This window comes from Branchiostoma floridae, chromosome 13 (assembly GCF_000003815.2).
Source record: "Branchiostoma floridae strain S238N-H82 chromosome 13, Bfl_VNyyK, whole genome shotgun sequence".
Taxonomy (NCBI): Eukaryota; Metazoa; Chordata; class Leptocardii; order Amphioxiformes; family Branchiostomatidae; genus Branchiostoma; species Branchiostoma floridae.
In genome coordinates this window covers 5,851,508-5,869,912 of record NC_049991.1, presented here as the reverse complement: position 1 = coordinate 5,869,912, position 18,405 = coordinate 5,851,508, and the positions used below count along the sequence as shown (strand labels likewise).

The window sequence follows — 18,405 nt, the reverse complement described above, 5'->3', positions numbered from 1 at the left end:
AGATATGGCGTGGTTCAACTTTTCCCCCTGAGTGAACAGACACAATAACAAGTTGTTTACATGAAAAGGCCGGTTGAGATCGTAGCTTGAGGTTTCTCCCGAAATCAGTGTTAACTGTCAACTAAGATATGTTTCATCCTCCAGGCATGATGAGAGCAGTAAAGGATTTTAATATTGCAATGCTACTATCTTCAAAATCTCAGCAACCACTTACGGATTACAGTAGAAGTTGTCTGGTGTTTGAGGTCATTGAACTTATAGTCATTTCATAACTTCATAACTTCAAGTCGCTTCATTAAATCGAGTTGTCTAATTCACTACGTGATACATCGAAATATCACAACTTCAGCGTCCCCAACGTTACAAGGTAAAGCTGTGCAAATTATACAGAAAATACCACTACATTAAACTTTGGGATCCTCCAAGGAAATGGCTCATGATAACACAGCTTGTCATACAGTTTTGTCTGCTTGCCAGCATAACATACCATAAGATCAGAAAAGAGGCTAACTATAGCTTGGAATGGTCATCACGATGAAGGTAGTTATTCTTCTGTTTAATGAAAAAATTGAACTACAGCACTTTCAAATCTCTGGTGTAAACGGTAATTAGTGATCTAGTAAGCTTAAATGACAGGATGGTTTTAATGATGTCACCTAACAAGTACGTTGCTAATGTTAACAGATTACTTCAGTCTCAGAAGTCGAAAAGTTTCGGGACTTTACCGAGCTCATTAATATTCACGAAGTACAATAGGATAGAGGTGACGTCACCTGTATGTCTGTACAGATAACAAAGACATAAGAACCGCCTACTTTAAAATTAGACACGATTAAATTCTACCTGATTGTGCTTCAAAAGAGTCACGTGTTGCTGCACCTTTTTTCCCTGAAAACACACCCATTTATGAAATTGGTCAATTATCAAACAGATCATAAGATCGAAGCCCAGCTCTCATTCCGCACAACTCTGCTCTGCGGCGGGAGGACGTTTGGTCACCACTCACCAGAAAATTTAGCCGCGTGCACTGGGACTGCACCTGGGTTGCTTCATCATGAAGTAGGTGGTTGTTTTTAAAGAAAATTGTGCACACTGCACTGAATCCTTTATTTAGTTTATGTACGTGCATAAAGTATGTATACTAGCGAACATAGTCCACTGGTTAGCGGCCTTGTGTCTGGAACTATCAGCTGCTCACCCGACATGCAAGGTGCCGGACAGAGTCGCAGTCATAAGGGGGGGAAGTCATTACTGTTCTTTATAGTTCTCGAAAAGAACTAGGGATTTTAGCCGGCTAGATTGTTTGATTTATTTTTTTTTCGGTGTGAACAATCCCAATGTTGGTATGTTGTCAGTTCTTCTGTGTAAACACAGTATCGTGTTGTTTATCTGGACGTAACAAATGGTACCGTTGTCTTTAGTATTGGTCTTCTATTCGATCAAATACAAATGGTAAATGGTACCGTTGTCTTTAGTATTGGTCTTCTATTCGATCAAATACAGTAACGTCCGGAAGTAAATATCCGTTTTTTATCCCGTTGTAGAGATTGAATTGTATTTGGATACAGTAATATATTTTTTATCGGACCATACCACCTCGAGCTTTGAATCTCCTGTTTTTTGCCTAACCCAACATATATCTGTAGTCAATAAGAACAGGGTTTATATCATTTCTATCTTTAAATTTGATCTATCATCATTTTTAAAAATCTTGTTACGTTGGATACGAAGGATTTTAGAGAATTGCAAGAAGACACATATCATGGTATCTTCCAAGCAGTAACTTGTGCTTCATTAACGATAGGCGTAGCCGTGTTTGGGGGCCTTTAAACTTTGTTCCTAGTGTTTTGTCATAGATTTTCTAAAGTTTCTGAGGAGTATGACGTTAGTAGAGACGCTAATACATACATATTCATAGTCAAAGTACCAAATGTTTGCTAAATGTGTCGCTATGATTGACAGTTGAGTCCTTCGAGGAAATGGTCTCTTTTAGCACGACCTCCATGCATGAGTCTGGCTGTCTGCCAGCATGGCGTACCCGAGAATAGCACTAGATTACAGAGTGGTCTTATCCCTTTCTCTCTCTCTCTCTTTCTCTCTATTTCTCTCTCTATTTTCTCATCCAACCGTTGATGTGCATTTAGCCATGGATAAGGTACTGTATGCACGAATTCTTGTGGTTGGGGGGGGGGGGGGTTGTCTTGGGTGAAGTCAATTATTTTGCTGAATTTCATTTCCCGGTATGGAACTATATGTGTGATACTGTCTGTGAGTCAAACTGCATGTATGGTTACGTAATTAAGTATGATATTACACTCATTCGTGTTGGGAAAATGAATCCAAGAAAGGGGCATGAATGAGGTCTCTTAAAATATCATTTAGCTTGTAACCATTTTAGTAGGACTTTGTGAACTAGTACTATGTTGAAAATACCGCTACATTCAACTTTGGGATCCAAGTATTAAAAAATTGTAGCATGTGATACCTCAAGTTTTGACATAAAGTGTTTTTCTTTTCACATTTTAGTTAACCACGTTGTACTCGTGGTGGAATGTAAAGTGTACTTAGGAAGAATGCCTTCTGCGCATGTCTATTACGTTTAAGTTCATCATCCAGACCGATTAATTTCGAGGGTTCAAGGAACTCATTTGCATTCGTGAAGGACAATGGAGTTCTCTAAGGTCGTCTATCAAAATTCACAAAATAAAGGTGATTTCCATGTGACGTGGTTTGCTCTTTACGCCAGGCTATTAAACATTGTAAGGTTGCGGATGGCAAAAAGATGTGTGTGTGTGTGGGGGGGGGGGTTATAAATCGCTATAATATAATCTGACCAATCCATTTAACGCTATATGACGTAGGTTTTGCTCTGGGTCTTGCATGTACTAAACAAAATTTGTCAAATGAGAAGATCTTTCACCCCTTATTACAGCGACATTTTCCATGACTTGTCAGGGTGATTTTGTGAACAATTGCTTCTAACTATAGACACTTACATTCTGATTGCTTAGATACATCCTCACATCCTACAAAAAGTGTCAAATATAAACATGTGCCAGTGGCCCTGTCAGTAACAAATGTGGCGTGGTTGAAATAGGCACAATAACAAGTTGTTTATATGACAAGGCCGGTTGAGATCGTAGGTTGTAGTTTCTCCCCAAGATATGTTTTATCTGCCTGGCATAATGACAGCATCAAAGTATTTCAATGTTGACTGCTAGTATCTTCCAAATCTCAGCAACCACTTACAGATTATCAACAGTAGAAGTTGTCTGGTGTTTGCGGTCATTGAACTTTAATGAATTCAAGTCGATTTATTTGATCATATTGTCTAAGTCACTACGTGATATATCAAAATATCAAAACATTAGCGTCCTAAACGTCACAACGACAAACTGTGAAAATGATACAGGAAATACCCCCGCATTCAACTTTGAGATCTTTCAACCTTTCATGTTAGCACAGCTTGTTACACAATTTTGTCTGCTTGCCAGCAAAACGTACCTGAGGATCAAAATAGAGCACAACTACAACTTGAAATGGCCATCACGGTGAAGGTTGTTGTTTTCTTCTATTTAATAAACTAATTAAAACACAACATTTATAAATCAGTGGTGTAAACGGTACTTTAGTGATCTAGTAAGCATAGCTATAATTTAAAGTATTATAGAATAAAGTATTAAATGACAGGCCAATTTTAATGTCATCTAACAAGTACGTTGCTAATTATAATGTTAAAAGATTACTTCAGTCCCAGCAGAGTCTGGGGACTTTACCGGGCTCATTAATATTCAAATAGGACAATGGGATCCAGACGTCACCTGGCTGTCTGTACGGTTAACAAAGACTCTCTCTCTCTCTCTCTCTCTCTCTCCCTTACTCGTATTACTCTCTCTCTTACTCGTACACTTGTCTTACTAAAATAAGTCAAAGAAATGGGTATGACAGAGGCCTCTTTAAATATTTTTTAGCTTGTAGCCATTTTTTAAAGACTTTGTAAACTACCAAGTTGAAAATAGAGCTACATTCAACTTTTGGATTCTTCAAGGAAATGGTTCATGTCAGCACAGCTTGTCACACAATTTGTCTGTTTGCCATAATAACGAGGATCAAAATAAAGCACAACTTGCAACATAATAGCAATCACGATGAAGGTACTTATATCTTCAGCTTGATAAACTAAGTAAACTACAGCACTTCCAAATCTGTGATGTAAACATTAATTAGCGATCTAGTAAGCTTATTAAATGACAGGCCGATTTTAATGATGTCAGCTAACAAGTGCGTTGCTAATGTTAACAGATTACTTCAGTCCCAGCAGTCGAAACGTTTCGGGGCTTTACCGAGCTCATTAATATTCACAAAGGACAATGGGAGGCTGCCTGTACAGATAACAAAGACATAAGAACCACCTACTTTAAAATTAGACACGATTAAATTCTACCTGATTGTGCTTCAAAAGAGCCACGTTTTTTTCCCTGAAAACACACCCATTTATAAAAATTGGTCAATTATGAAGCAGATCATAAGAACAAAGCCCAGATCTCATTCCGCACACCTCTGGACTGCGGCCGGAGGAAGTTTGGTCACCACTCTGATAGAAACTTAACCGCGTGCACTGGGACTACACCTGGGAAACTTCAGCATGAAGTAGGTAACGATCTATTCTTGTTCGAACATTTATAATGGAAATCGCACAAACTGCTCTTAATCCATTTTTTACTATCTTTATATGTGCATAAAGTGTGTATAGTAGCGATTATCGGCCTTGTCTCTGGAAGTATCAGCTGCTGACCCGACATGCAAGTTACCGAACAGAGTCGCAGTCCACTGTTTTACCGTTGTCGAAAAGAACTAGGTGATTTAACCCGGCCGATTGTTTAATCTTAAAAAGACAAAAAACTTGGTAGTTTTTTTCGGTGTGAACATTCCTGATTTTGGTATGTTGTCGGTCTTCTGTACTAAACACAGTATCGTGACGGAACAAATGGTACCAATGCATTTAATATGTATCGCTCTTCTGTGAAAACAAATACAGTAACGTTATATTTGTCGGACCATACCACCTCGAGCATGGGACCTCCTGTTTTCTGATTAACTCAACTTATGACTGTCGTCAACAAGAACAGGGTTTATTTCATTTCTATCTTTTAATCTACTATCATTTTTGAAAAGCTTGTTTCGTAAGATACAAAACATTTTAAAGAATGGCAATACTACGCACATAATGGTACCTTCCAAATTAAAGCAGTTACTTGTGCTTGTGCACCATTAACGATAGGCGTATCCGTGTTTTGAGGCCTTTGAAATTTGTTCCTAGTGGTTTATCTTAGATTTTCTAAAGATTCTGAGGAGTATGAAGTTAATAGAGATACGTTATAACATACATATACATGGTCAAAGTATCAAAGGTTATGTCGTTTTGATTGAAAGTTGTGTCCTTCGAGGAAATAGTGGTTTATAGCACGAACTCAATAAATGGTTTTGGCTGTCTGCCAGCATGACGTACTATATTAGTCCTAGATAACGGAATGGTCATCTCTCTTTTTCTCACTTTCTCCCTCTCTCTCTCCCTTTCTGCCTCTCCTTTCTCATCCAATCGTTGATGTGCCTTTAGCGATGGTAAAAGTACTGTATGGACGAATTCTTGTGGTTTGAGGGGAAAAGGCCGTCGGAGAAGTCAATTATTATGCTGAACTTCACTTCCCGGTTATGGAAATATATGTGTGATACTGTCTGTGAGTCAAATTATAGCATTGTATCTTCTGTATGGCTACGTAATCAAGTATGAAATTACACTCACTTGTATTGAGAAAATGAATCCAAGAAAGGGGCATGAATGAGGTCTCTTTAAATATCTTAAGCTTGTAACCATTTTGGAAGACTTTGTAAACTACCAAGTTGAAAATACCGCTACCTGTAACTTTGAGATCCTTCAAGGAAGTGGTTCATGTTGGCACATCTTGTCACAGAATTTTGTCTGCTTGCCAGGATAACGTACCTGAGTTATTTATTCTGTTTAATGAACCTAATTAAACTACAACACTTCCAAGTTGGTAGTGTAGACGGTAATTAGCGATCTAGTAAGCTTAATTACAGGATGATTTTAATGATGTCACCTAACAAGCACGTTGCTAATGTTAACAGATTACTTCAGTCAATCAATCGTTCGCTTGCATCATAAGTTGATGCGTGGCGATTTGAGACAGTTCAGGCAGTTCTCGCCACGTTGTTCTGCACTGGCCGTAGACAATCTAGTCGGATCTGGAGCCCCCCAGCCCCTGAAGAGTGTAGTGTCCCAGCAGTCGAAAAGTTTCGGGACTTTACCGAGCTCATTAATATTCACAAAGGACAATGGGATCCAGGTGACGTCACCTGTTTGTCTGTACAGATAACAAAGACATAAGAACCGCCTACTTTAAAATTAGACACGATTACATTCTACCTGATTGACATTCAAAAGAGTCACGTGTTGCTGCACCTTTTTTTCTCTGAAAACACACCCATTTATGAAATTGGTCAATTATCAAACAAATCATAAGATCGAAGCGATGAGGAGTGTGAATTTAGTAGACAGGCGCTATTATATACATATGCATGGTCAAAGTATGAAATGTTTGCTAAATGTGTTGCTTTCTTTGAAATTTGAGTCCTTTAGAGTAATGTTTGCTATTAACACGACCTCCTCACGTGCATTTGGCTGTCTGCCAGTATGACGTACCTGAGGACAATATGATATTAAGGAATGGTCCTCTCTCTCTCTCTTTCTCTTATCCTCTCTCTGCCTCTCTTTCTCTAACTCTCTCTCTGCTTCCTTATATAGAAATGGCAGCTGTGGGCACTAATGTACAATGGTTTGGCTTCCTTCAAGCATGAAGAACATGGGAAAGATGCTAGATGATTGCGAGGACTTAGAATGGACATGGACAAGGGTAATTATATAGAGATAGTCTTCCTATAACATGTTAATTGAAACAATGAGTAAATTGGTTGGATGGATCTTCATTCCTGTTCTATATTTTTAGGTTTCTGCAGTGTGTGTTTCTACTGCTCCTGATATCTGCACTTATCTTAACGTCAGACGCATGGCGTCGTCGTCGTCGACGTCGTCGCCGTGGTAAGTGCGTCAACTAGTGTGTATCGTTCTTTCACTTATCAACGGTCAACGGTATTCTTTTTCTGTATATATTGAAATTTGTTTCTTAGGGTGTTTTTTAATCAGTTCCAGCACCAACAGGCTGCTCTTCATCACCAACCCTGGCCTACACCTACCGGAGCGGCTGTTACTCCCCCTACACCCACGGGGAGAGGTGTACCTACCGGTGCCATTATGGGTACAGTCGGGTCTCCGGAGACTACACCAGGACCTGCTCTGGTGGCCGCTGGGCTGGAACCAACCTCGTCTGCAGAAGAGGTACATATCACACTCAAGGAAAAAGAAACAACATTGTGTGTATTGCATGTTTACTTGATAAAGGAAGGTAGCTTTGTATCTAAAATAGAATACCACCATTTTTTATTCCAATTCTCCATATTACCTTTCAAAAACAAGGTTAAAAAAGAAACTGAATTTCACGTTCAACGCTACTTTTATTATCTACCAGTGTCTACCTGCCCATCATCACACAATTGCTCTTTTTAATGCGTCACATTGAATATCTGGGTTTCTTTGTGTTGTGTTCTTTAATCAGTGTCAACAGGCTGCTCTTTACCACCAACCCTGTCCTACACCTACCGAAGTGGTTGCTCCTCTCCATACACCAACGGGGAGAGGTGTACCTACCGGTGCCGTACCGGGTACAGTCGGGTCTCCGGAGACTACACTAGGACCTGCTCCGGTGGACGATGGAGTGGAACCAACCTCGTCTGCAGGAGAGGTATATATTTCATATCTAAGATATGTAGACATCGAGCAAAAATTAGCTGAAATAAAAACAAGATTGCGTGTATTGCATGTATGCTTGAAAAAATGTTATCATATGTTCAATATAGAATACCACCATGTGATATTTTGTTTTATTCTGACTTGCCATGTTTCCTTCCAAAACAAGGTTGCAAAAGAAACTGAATTCAAGTTCTTCAATTTTTACCAACAATTCCTCTTTTTAATCCGTCACATTAAATATTTGGGTTTTCTTGTCTGGTGTTTTTCAACCAGTGTCAACATACTGCTCTTCACCACCATCCTTGTCCTACACCTACCGGAGCGGCTGTTACTCCCCTTACACCAACGGGGAGAGGTGTACCTACCGGTGCCGTACCGGGTACAGTCGGGTCTCCGGAGACTACACTAGGACCTGCTCCGGTGGACGATGGGTTGGCACAAACCTGGTCTGTAGGCGAGGTATGTATCTCTAGTGATATCTGAAAGTGTTGTCGGGCCTAAAGCGACGGAACATTATAAAAAAATTTAACCGAGCATATTATCATTTCCTTGATAGAAAGAATGAAATTTGTCTTTAATAATTCAAGTGTCTTATAGTCTCGTAATGTCTTGGATGTACCCTTACTCTTTGAAACCACGTTAGACAACGATATCAATGTCATGTTTCTGAATCTACATTTATACATACTCAGGGTCGACCTGTTCTACACCACCAACCCTGTCCTACACCACACGGAGCGGCTGTTACTCCCCCTACACCCACGGGGAGAGATGTATCTACCGGTGCCGTACCGGGTACAGTCGGGTCTCCGGAGACTACACCAGGACCTGCTCTTATGGACGCTGGGCTGGATCAAACCTGGTCTGCAGGGGAGGTATGTATCTCCTGTAATATCCTAAAGCTAGAAAAAAAAACTTAACCAAGCTCATTGATAGAAAGAATAGATAGGTAGTACAGTCAGGACCTGCTCTTATGGACGCTGGACTGGAGCCAGCCTCGTCTGTAGGAGAGGTACATAGTACGCGCTTGGATAAGTATGTCATTAATAAAGAATTATCATTGATATCTATAATATGCGTAAATTGCATTTCCCTGATATAAGAAAGGATAAAACACGTATCTTAGAACTTTGCCATTCTTTTTTCAAAATTCTAAGTTACAACTCAACAAACTTCTTCAATACGTTTTCAGGATCTACCTGTTCTTCACCACCAACGCTGGGCTACACCTACCGGAGCGGCTGTTCCTACCCGTACACACAGGGGGAGAGCTGCTACTACCGCTGCCGTCCCGGATACATCCAGGTTTTTGGTAGTACCACCAGGACCTGCTATTATGGGACCTGGGCTGGAATCAACCTGGTCTGCAGGAGGGCATATGGATAGGCCATATTTGCGTATGACGGATAAAATTGCCCACTGAAATAGATGTTTAGTTGACTACATTCTTGCAAAACAATAAAAAATCTAGTTCGAGCTTTCCTCTTCATGGTGTATCTTTATAACCTATATCTACAAATAAATTCACATAAACTGGAGTCTAAGACAAGCTCTATTAAGTTTTGACTTTGATTTTATTGAATTGAATAGATTGACAATTAAAGTACTGCATGTGTAAAGAATATTTCAATTCCTGACTTTGGTATAAGTTACGAAATTTTAAGCTATGCGGATTAGTTTCAATACTTCTTCTCCAAGTAATCACACCTTTATGTAAACATTGAGTTACCTATAAAAATAGTGAGGTTATGATGTCACTCTGCTTTCTGTAGACAATAGCGCCGACTACGAAGACAGAATGAGTGAAAGATAAAAGAATTAGTACAACTGCTACTCTATGGGTATAAGAGTCAATAAAGGTAGAAGTCAAAGTAAAGTAAATTCTTACAATATGCAAAAATGGTCAGAGCTTTTTTTCTCCATAAACCAACTAGTTTATTTGACAACAATTATAAAATGGTTTGTATGTGATTGCTTTACCAAATGGTAATAAACAGGGCTGCGGGACACTCGTTCTTGTTTCGCGTTTTTCTTTGAGATGTGTAAATACATAGAAATCTATTATTGTTAATAGAATATTCTTCAATCAGTAACACTTTTTAAAGGCGTAGGCACATGCCTCCAATAGTGTCGCTAATTAAAGAAATACTCGCGAAGAAAGCATTTTTGTAAACGAGTGTCAATCATATTCTAGCAAAGTGTCTGAACAAACACGAGCCCTTTTTGTGTTTGGAAATACTTTGCGCTGTCAAATGCCTTCAAAAAATGCTATATGTCTAATTCATTGTGACGCGGTATGTTCTACACTCTGAGCCTGTCAACCTTAAGTGGATCTCGGCGGCATTGACCTGAATTGGGGTCCCGTGTTAAACCGGATGCATCTTTCGGCATGTTGGGTGGTCTCATTTTGGACAGCTTTACAGTTTTCAGTGTTTTCGAGGTATTTGGGCATCATGTTACCTTCAAGCTAGTGCGCATGTCCAGTATGTCATCATCGCTACAATTAACCTAGAAGTTTTGGGGACTGAACCAAAAGCTCATTTATATTCACGAGAGACAATGGGATTAAATTCGTTCTTGTGTATAACAAGGAAACAAGTACCACCTACTCTTATATTTAGTATCAATTAAATTCTACCTGCCTGAACGTCAAAAGAATGACGTGTTCTTGAGCACGACGCAGACTGTCTTTCTACGAAAACACGCCCATTTTGAAATCGGTCTATCATCATTAAATGTTTAAATTGAAGTGTGCCTCCTCATTGTATCGTTCTGACACGCAACGGCGGGAAACATTCGGCACCACTCCGGTCTACTGGCTTGTAAACAGTATTTTCACCCATCGGCGAACAATTTAACATTTGAACTTCAACTGTAAGTAGGTTACATCCAAAAGCATTTGTTTCTTAGTCCCCAGACAGGATTGAAACGTGTTTTGGGTGTCATATTTGTAGAGTCGTTGTGCATCGAGCATCCATGCTTGCAGTCACAAAATGTCTTAGTCTCTTTCGCAAACTTGTTTGTTCTATTCTCTGCAACGTTTCGTGTCTTTATACACCTGCTGTTTACAACGCGAAACCCATTCAACTTCACCGCTTGCTGAAGAACAATTAGAGAAAGGACAACAATTTGGGAAAGACTTACGTTGTCAAATGCCTTTGTAAAATGCCAAATGTCCACTTCATGGTGACGCGGTACGCTCTACACTCTGAACCTGTCAACCTTTAATGGATCTTGGGGGCATCGACCTTGAATGGGATCCCATGTTAAACCAGCTGTATCGTACGGCATTTTACTTCCTCTCATTTTGGATAGCTTAGATTCAAAGTGTTGACGTTTGGTTTTCTTTGTAGAATTACTACATAATACACGTGGCTCTTAAAACCTAAGAAATACCTTAGAACTGAAGGTGCCGATATATTCAGTCTGCAGGAAATGCCGATGTTACTTTACGAATTGACGTCCACAACACAGTGTGTGAAGTGGTCGTTTTGATATGTCTGTCGAGCTAGCTGAACTCTTGTGCAAAAATATGTCCTCATATCAGTACGTCCGATCCATTCTTTGCTACTTGAACTTATAAAATGTCTATAGTACTGTCATTGCGATTCTTTTCCTTATCTTCTTCTGCGTAAACAGACAAGACCACGAGTTGTTTTCCCGGACCGTACCATCTCGAGTCGTAGGTACAGAGATGTTAACTTTACGCTTTACTTCACGTTATTTATGTAGCTTTTGCAACGGAGAGCAGAATTAATCATATCACCATGTGCTAAAAGTTCACATCAAGTTGTATGTCAGAATTAGAATTGTAGAGAACAATTTTGGGACAATAGTTTCTTCCAAATCACAACAATTACGCACACATCAATTAGGAAAGGCGTTGCCGTTTACTCGAGGTCACATTGCGTTAAACAGGATTATTTACCACGGATTCTCCTCTTAAATCGCCTAAATGTTCAGATTTAAAACAACAATATGTACATATTCAATTTCTCATCTTGAAGCTTTGTCCTACCATGCCAATATAAAGTTTGAAAGTCCTTCAAGAAAATGGTTCATAAACACGGATTGTGTAATCGCTTTTATTAGTAAAAATATGACGTAGGTGAGAATATAAACAGCTTATTCGTCTGCACAATGTATGGATTTAGTGGTTATTTCAAGTGAGTTAATCCAGATTACCGTAGTCTTAAACTAATTTGAATTTTTAGTAATGGTAAAATAAAGAATTAATGCTGACGTAAGACCAAGGTAACAGTTTTCCAGTGTTTTAGATGTATTGGGGCAACATGTTACCTTCTAACTAGTGCGCATGCCCAGTATGTCATCATCGCCACAAATAACCTAGATGTTTTGGGGACTTTACCCGAGCTCATGTATATTTTCGCGAGGTGCACCTGCATAAATGCAACACGTCTGTCTGTATGATTATAACAAGGAAACAAATATCACTTACTCTTATATTTAGTAACAATTGCATTCTACATGCCTGAACAATGACGTGCTTATGAGCACGACGCAGACTGTCTTTCTACCCAAAACACGCCCCTTTTTCAAATCGGTCTATCATCCTGAAGTGTTTAAATTAAAGTCGGCTTCCTCCTTGTATCATTCTGACACACATCTGCGGAAAACATTCGGCACTACTCCGATCTACTGGCTTGTAAACAGTGTATTCACCCATCGGCGAGTAACTTCAACATGAGGTAGGTTACTTCCAATAGGATTTGTTCCTAATTAGTCCCTGGACTAGATTGAAACGTGTCTTGGTAAAATGTATGTAGAGTTCCGTGAGTAGAGCATCCATACTTGCAGTCAGAAAAAGTCTTAGTTTATTTCGCTTTTAACTTTTTATTTTATTTTCTGCAACTTGTCGTGTCTTTATACACCTACTGTTTACAACGCGAAACCCCTTTAACTTCACCGCTTGCTAAAGGAACAACTAAAGAAAGGATAACAATTTTCGAAAGACTTTAAGTTGTCAAATGCCTTCGTACATAATGCTGAAAGTCCACTTCATTGTGACGCGGTACGTTCTACACTCTAAACCTGTCAACCTTGTTTGGATCTTGGGGGCATTGGCCTTAAATGAGGTCTCGCGTTTAACTAGTTGCATCGTTCGGCATTTTGGTTGCTCTCATTTAGAACAGCTTTTATCATAGTCAAAGAATTGGCGTTTCGTGTTCTTTGTAGAATTACTACGTCATACACGTGGTTCTGAAAACCTCAGAAATACCTTAGAACTGAAGATGCCTATGTATTCAGTCAGCAGATAATGCCAATGTCACTTATAACGAGTTGACTTTCCACCTCAAAGAGTAGTTGTGACGGGATAAGTTTGCGTGAAGTATTCATTTTTCGATATTTCTGTAGAGCGAGCTGAACTCTTGTGCCAAAATACGCCCTCAGACGTGTGCGTCTGATCACTTATTTTGCTACTTGAACATGTAAGATGGGTATATCACTGTCATGGCGATCCTTTTCCTTATCTTTTGCGTGAGCAGACAAGGCCACGGGTTGTTTTCCGGACCGTACCATCTCGAGTCGTAGGTAAAGAGATGTTAACTTTACGCTTTACTTTGCGTCATGGACTTAGCTTTTCCTACGAAGAGCAGGATTTATTGTATTTACAAATATGCTTAAGATTTACAACAAGTTTTATGTCAGAATTAGAATTGTAGAAAACAATATCTGGACAATAGTTTCTTCCAAATCACAACAATTATGTACTCACCATTAAGGACAGGAGTTGCCGTTTACCTGAGGTCACTAAACGTTGAACGTTAAACGCTTCTCTTAAACCGCCTAAACGTACTGTTGAAATGCACCTATATGTATATATAATATTCCTTATGCATATTTCAGATGCAGGCGTGCAGGTAATATTTTTTGGAAATAGGGGAATTCTTTTTACACAACCAGCAGGTACTTACATTGTTTACGTTTCCGTGTCTCTCAGACACCTTCATCAGAGCTTCTAACTGGAGTTCTGCTTCTCACCGCTATATTTAGCCGATGTAGGTGGCGCTTTTGTGGTGAGAAAACAATCCAAAAAGCGGCTAAACTTGTATCCCCCCTCGTCCCGGTTCATCACCGCGGTTGCCTTTCTTATCCAGATCGCCTCCCCAATCCACCGTGCCCGCCTGTTGTCTTTCCCGTCTTAGACAAGCAGTATCTGCTGGTTGTATAAAAAGAAATCTCCAATAGCTACCAACCCTAAAAAACTATTTTCGGAATAGTTTTTTTTCTCTTAAATCCAAAGAGTATTTGTTTTGACTAATTTAATTAATTTGATATTTATACGTCAATATATGACGTCTAAATTTTGATGGTTATGATAAACGCCACGCAGCGGTTACACAAGTAACTGGATATAGGTTTAGAAAACGGTCAGACATTTTCAGAAAGTATGCACTACGAACGACTAACAAAATTTAGTAGTTGCTACCTGAAACGTCTGGCTGTTTTTGATTTATCCAGTTGGGTATAAGTGTTGCCTTGCGCAACTCGATGTTAAGTTTGTGCCAGTTGTATGTTGCATCATACAGTGTTACAGGACCAAGACGTTCACTTCTATACTTCTTCCATGCATCTTTGCAGCAAACCAATAGATGGTGACAGCCAAGACAGCATCTGAGTGTCCACAACTTTGTACGCGTACCGCTGAGAGGATAACAACAGTGAAGACCAACGGCTCCCCACATCCATAAATAAATCTAGGAATATCTATGCCTTAGTTATTAGACCATGTTTAAAATCACTCCGTTTTTTACATAGTATAAATCAAGGAGATGTTATTTTGTTGACAGAAGCGTGCTATATTCGTGTGATATGTAATTACCTTCGCTATGTGTTTGGTAGTGTTTCCATGTGAGTGAGTGAGTGTGTGTGTGTGTGTGTATGTTTGTGTGAGTGAAAGAGAGAGAGTGTGTGTGTGTATGTGAGTGATTGTGTGTGTGTGTGTGAATGTAGTTGTGTGTATGTGTGAGAGTGTGTGTATGTGTGTGTGTGTGTGTTTGTGTGTGTGTGTGTGTGTGTGTGTGTGTGTGTGTGTGTGTCACGAATGTCTCAGTGAATTGTCTTGATATATGGTATGCGGGTAGATCTTTATGAAACCTCGAAAACGGTTAGATTTTGGGTCCCCCACTATTCTTAAGTTGTTAACGAGGAGGCCTCAATAGAGATGACGTCGACTAGGACTTCATTTATTGTCCAATTGCTGCTAGATGAATCTAAAAAAAACATTCTTTGTCTCTCCATTAATAAATGGGATAGCTGGAATAGCTCATTAGTGAACATTTTTTATTTAATTTTTGGATGAGTTGACTGTACAAAAAGTTTTGGCAATTTTACAACAGCCATATCCAATGTCCGAATGTTTAATATACGATACCATAGACTGACTTCTTGTCAGACGATTGTATTGTATTCAGTTTATCGATTCATAAAAGTGAACGCGATCTTTTAAAATGATAAGCAGTTTATATAGTATCTGTGCATCTCTGCAGTGTTGCTGAAAAAACTTTTTATCCAAGGGGGTAAATATAATATGGTGGAACCAAACTTGTATCTTAGATATGCATGACGTCGTTTAATGACGTTATTTTGACGTAACACAAGTCGTAACAAACATGATGATAATTCCACCTGCACATTTTGTTACATTTTTGTAACACACCTTTAAGTTTTCTGTGAATACCCTTTTTCGTGGTTCTAGCCAATTTTTGTCGAACATTTTAAAAAAAAAGACTTTCTCGTAAGTCACCATAAAAGGGCAGTAAAAAGAAAGTGTGTCGCTTTCTACTTCACCCAGACTACATATTGTGCAAATCCTATTTTTCTCAGGGATTTCTTGGTACCGTCCGGTTTCAATGTACAATGGTAGTATCCCTGCTCGTAACTGCGAACAGTAATATTTTTGGCTTTTACAAAGGGTCATTTTAACATAGCGTTCTATGCAGTAGGCATCCTTAAATAATCTATAGGTTCTTCGTTTGGAATTTAGCCATATGTCAGGAGCCCAACTAAGAGAACAAAAGAGAAACTATTTATATCAAATAGTTTCTCTTTTATTTGTTTTGTATCAGCTTTTAGTTTGTTTAGGAAAATGTGTTCCTGTTCAACACTACCAAATATTCTCTGTACATCCTTGCTCCAGGGGCCATGGTTTTGCATATCCCATATTAAGGCTTTTTGGTAAGTTTGTCATTAGGCATATTGGTAAGTCTGTTACACATGGATATTACTGCTCCTTTCCCTCTTATTTCGCAGGGCATCCATCCCATGCCTCCTGTTATGGCAAGGGCGGGTGCAAATTTGTGTACACCTAAGAAACACCGTATTGCCCTATTCTGGACCATAGAACACTCATCGTTTTTTTAAATCCCCAGAGACCTGCAGCATAGTCAAGAATGGGACTAACACACGGCTCGTAGAGCTGTGTATGAGCGTGGTATCCAACTTATTTTAAAGCAAAATACCACCTAGAGCTCTCCCAGCAGAATCAGCAAGAACACTAGTGGCTGAGATGAAAGACATGTGCTCGGCTAAGTGAAGGCCTAAATACTTGTATGAACTCACCAGATCAAGCTTTATCTCTCTAAAAAATGTTTAAGAATTCGTTCTTGCTCCCTTCTGGTTTGTGTTTTTCTTTGGTTAATCATCAGTCTCCACTTAGAGCACCATTCAGCAACAATGTTTAACATTTCTCGCAATTCGTTTTCATTTTCTGCTACAATGATGATGTCATCTGCATATAACAACAAGCTTAAGGTCATATCGTCAATTCATCATTTAGTCTGGAACTCATTCACTTCTACACATGCTACTGGGTACTTCTAAAGAGTCATTATAACTTGATAAAATTCCCGTCAACGCCGTTCTGTATTTATCTATAGGCTAGGAGATCTCTGTTACCCAATTCTCAAAAATCAATCTAGGAGATATGATAACCAAGTCAAAAGCCTTTTGGAAGTCAATAAAGCAGGCGAAAGTTGACTTCTCTTCCATTCGGGCCCTGATCACCCTACACACTGTATAGATGTGGTCGGTACAGGCTCTTGCCCCACGAAAACAATTTTATTCGTCCACAAGTTTGAGCTCTCTAAGTACTGGGTGAGCCTATTGTTAAGCACACAAGAATAAAGTTTATAAACCGTACTCATTAGGCTTATACCAAGATAGTTTAACGGGACTGTTGGATCTTTTTTTGAAGACTTGGGAATTGGGTTAATAATGGACTTGTACCACACAAAAGGGATGAGGCCACTTTCAAAACAGGTTTGTACAAGCATATTGTATCCAGCATAGCTGGCGCTTTTAGCATCTCATTAGAGATTTTATCAGCTCCTATTACTTTTCCTGACTTAGCATTCTTTACAGCTGCTTTGATCTCATCAAGTGTGATTGGTGCATTCATGAACTCGTAAGGGTTATAAGAAACATCATCTATTTCAGTTACCAGATGAAGCTTAAGAGCACAAATCTAATGCAGAAATTCATTATCAAATTTACACTTAACATCGTTGCCAGCAAATAGATTGCTGAAATCCTTTTCCAATTTTTTAAAGACCTTGTCTACCTAGCGCCTCTTCTATCGGATTTCCAGTTTCTTCCGAGACTTCCATGGTCATTTTAGCGCTTCTCTTTGGTCCCAACTTCATTCCAGAATCTTGGAGGATTATTAGTTTTCAGACCTTCAATTTCCAATGCCTGTCCTCTTTGATACTTTTGTTTATAAACACAGAGTTTCTTATCAAAGGCGTAATGCTTGCACTTAAAAACATCCCTAAGAACGGCCTTACTTCTTCTGCTTCCCTTCCATCTAACGTATTCACGCTCTGCATCCCTCATTTGAACCCAGAGCTCGTCGAGCTCTCCATTCCAGAAAGGTTTGCCCGGGCTGTGTAAGCTCCTAGGCCGGGGTGTATTTGCATTTTTACCAGTGTGATTAGCATCACAATCACTGTAAATAGCCTCACAAATTGAGTTATACCATGAGTCGATACTCTTCTGTGTCTTCTGTACCACTTGTAAACTGTCTATGAGACCTAACATGAAGCAGTGTGCTAGACGTGTTTTCATGCAATGCGGTACACTGTTGGTTTGCCAACCTCAAGATTATACAGGGAGATCATCAAGAATAGTTTGGAGGTTATTTTATATTCATCGATCAACATGTAAGTAGCAACAGAAATGAAGCTTTTGTCGCGATTATTTTCGTAATAACAGTACCCTATAAATGTAGCTTTAGCAGGATTCATTTTTTTCTACAGTGAAATGAACTGATTTGTTGCCTAGAATGTTTTAAAATTACGGAAAAGGCTCAAGTCATGGAAGCTTGACAAGAAGTTCAACATTTCTTCTTTGTGTGCTTTGGGTAACAGACACGCTGACAGGTTCATACATGTGATTGTAATTGCCAGTACAGTCTTGTATTTGTGTAATAACGGAGATATATGGGGACACCAGATTATGTAGAACTCACAGATTATAAATAAAAGCAAGACAGACGAAAG

General features: G+C 39.2%; 1 protein-coding gene across 2 annotated transcripts; it reads left to right on the top strand.

Moving 5' to 3' along the window:
- Positions 1-861: 861 nt before the first annotated feature.
- On the top strand, positions 862-9,897 carry LOC118428411 (complement factor H-like). 2 transcript variants are annotated; one of them, XM_035838452.1, is made up of 7 exons: positions 862-1,059; positions 7,026-7,117; positions 7,223-7,414; positions 7,692-7,877; positions 8,159-8,344; positions 8,578-8,760; positions 9,078-9,897. In XM_035838452.1, the coding sequence occupies exons 1-7, from the start codon at positions 1,055-1,057 to the stop codon at positions 9,269-9,271; spliced, it is 1,038 nt and encodes a 345-aa protein (XP_035694345.1). In that variant the 5' UTR covers positions 862-1,054; the 3' UTR covers positions 9,272-9,897. The 2 variants fall into 2 exon arrangements, with proteins under 2 accessions (XP_035694345.1, XP_035694346.1); XM_035838453.1 differs by lacking the exon at positions 862-1,059 and adding an exon at positions 4,525-4,650.
- Positions 9,898-18,405: the final 8,508 nt, after the last annotated feature.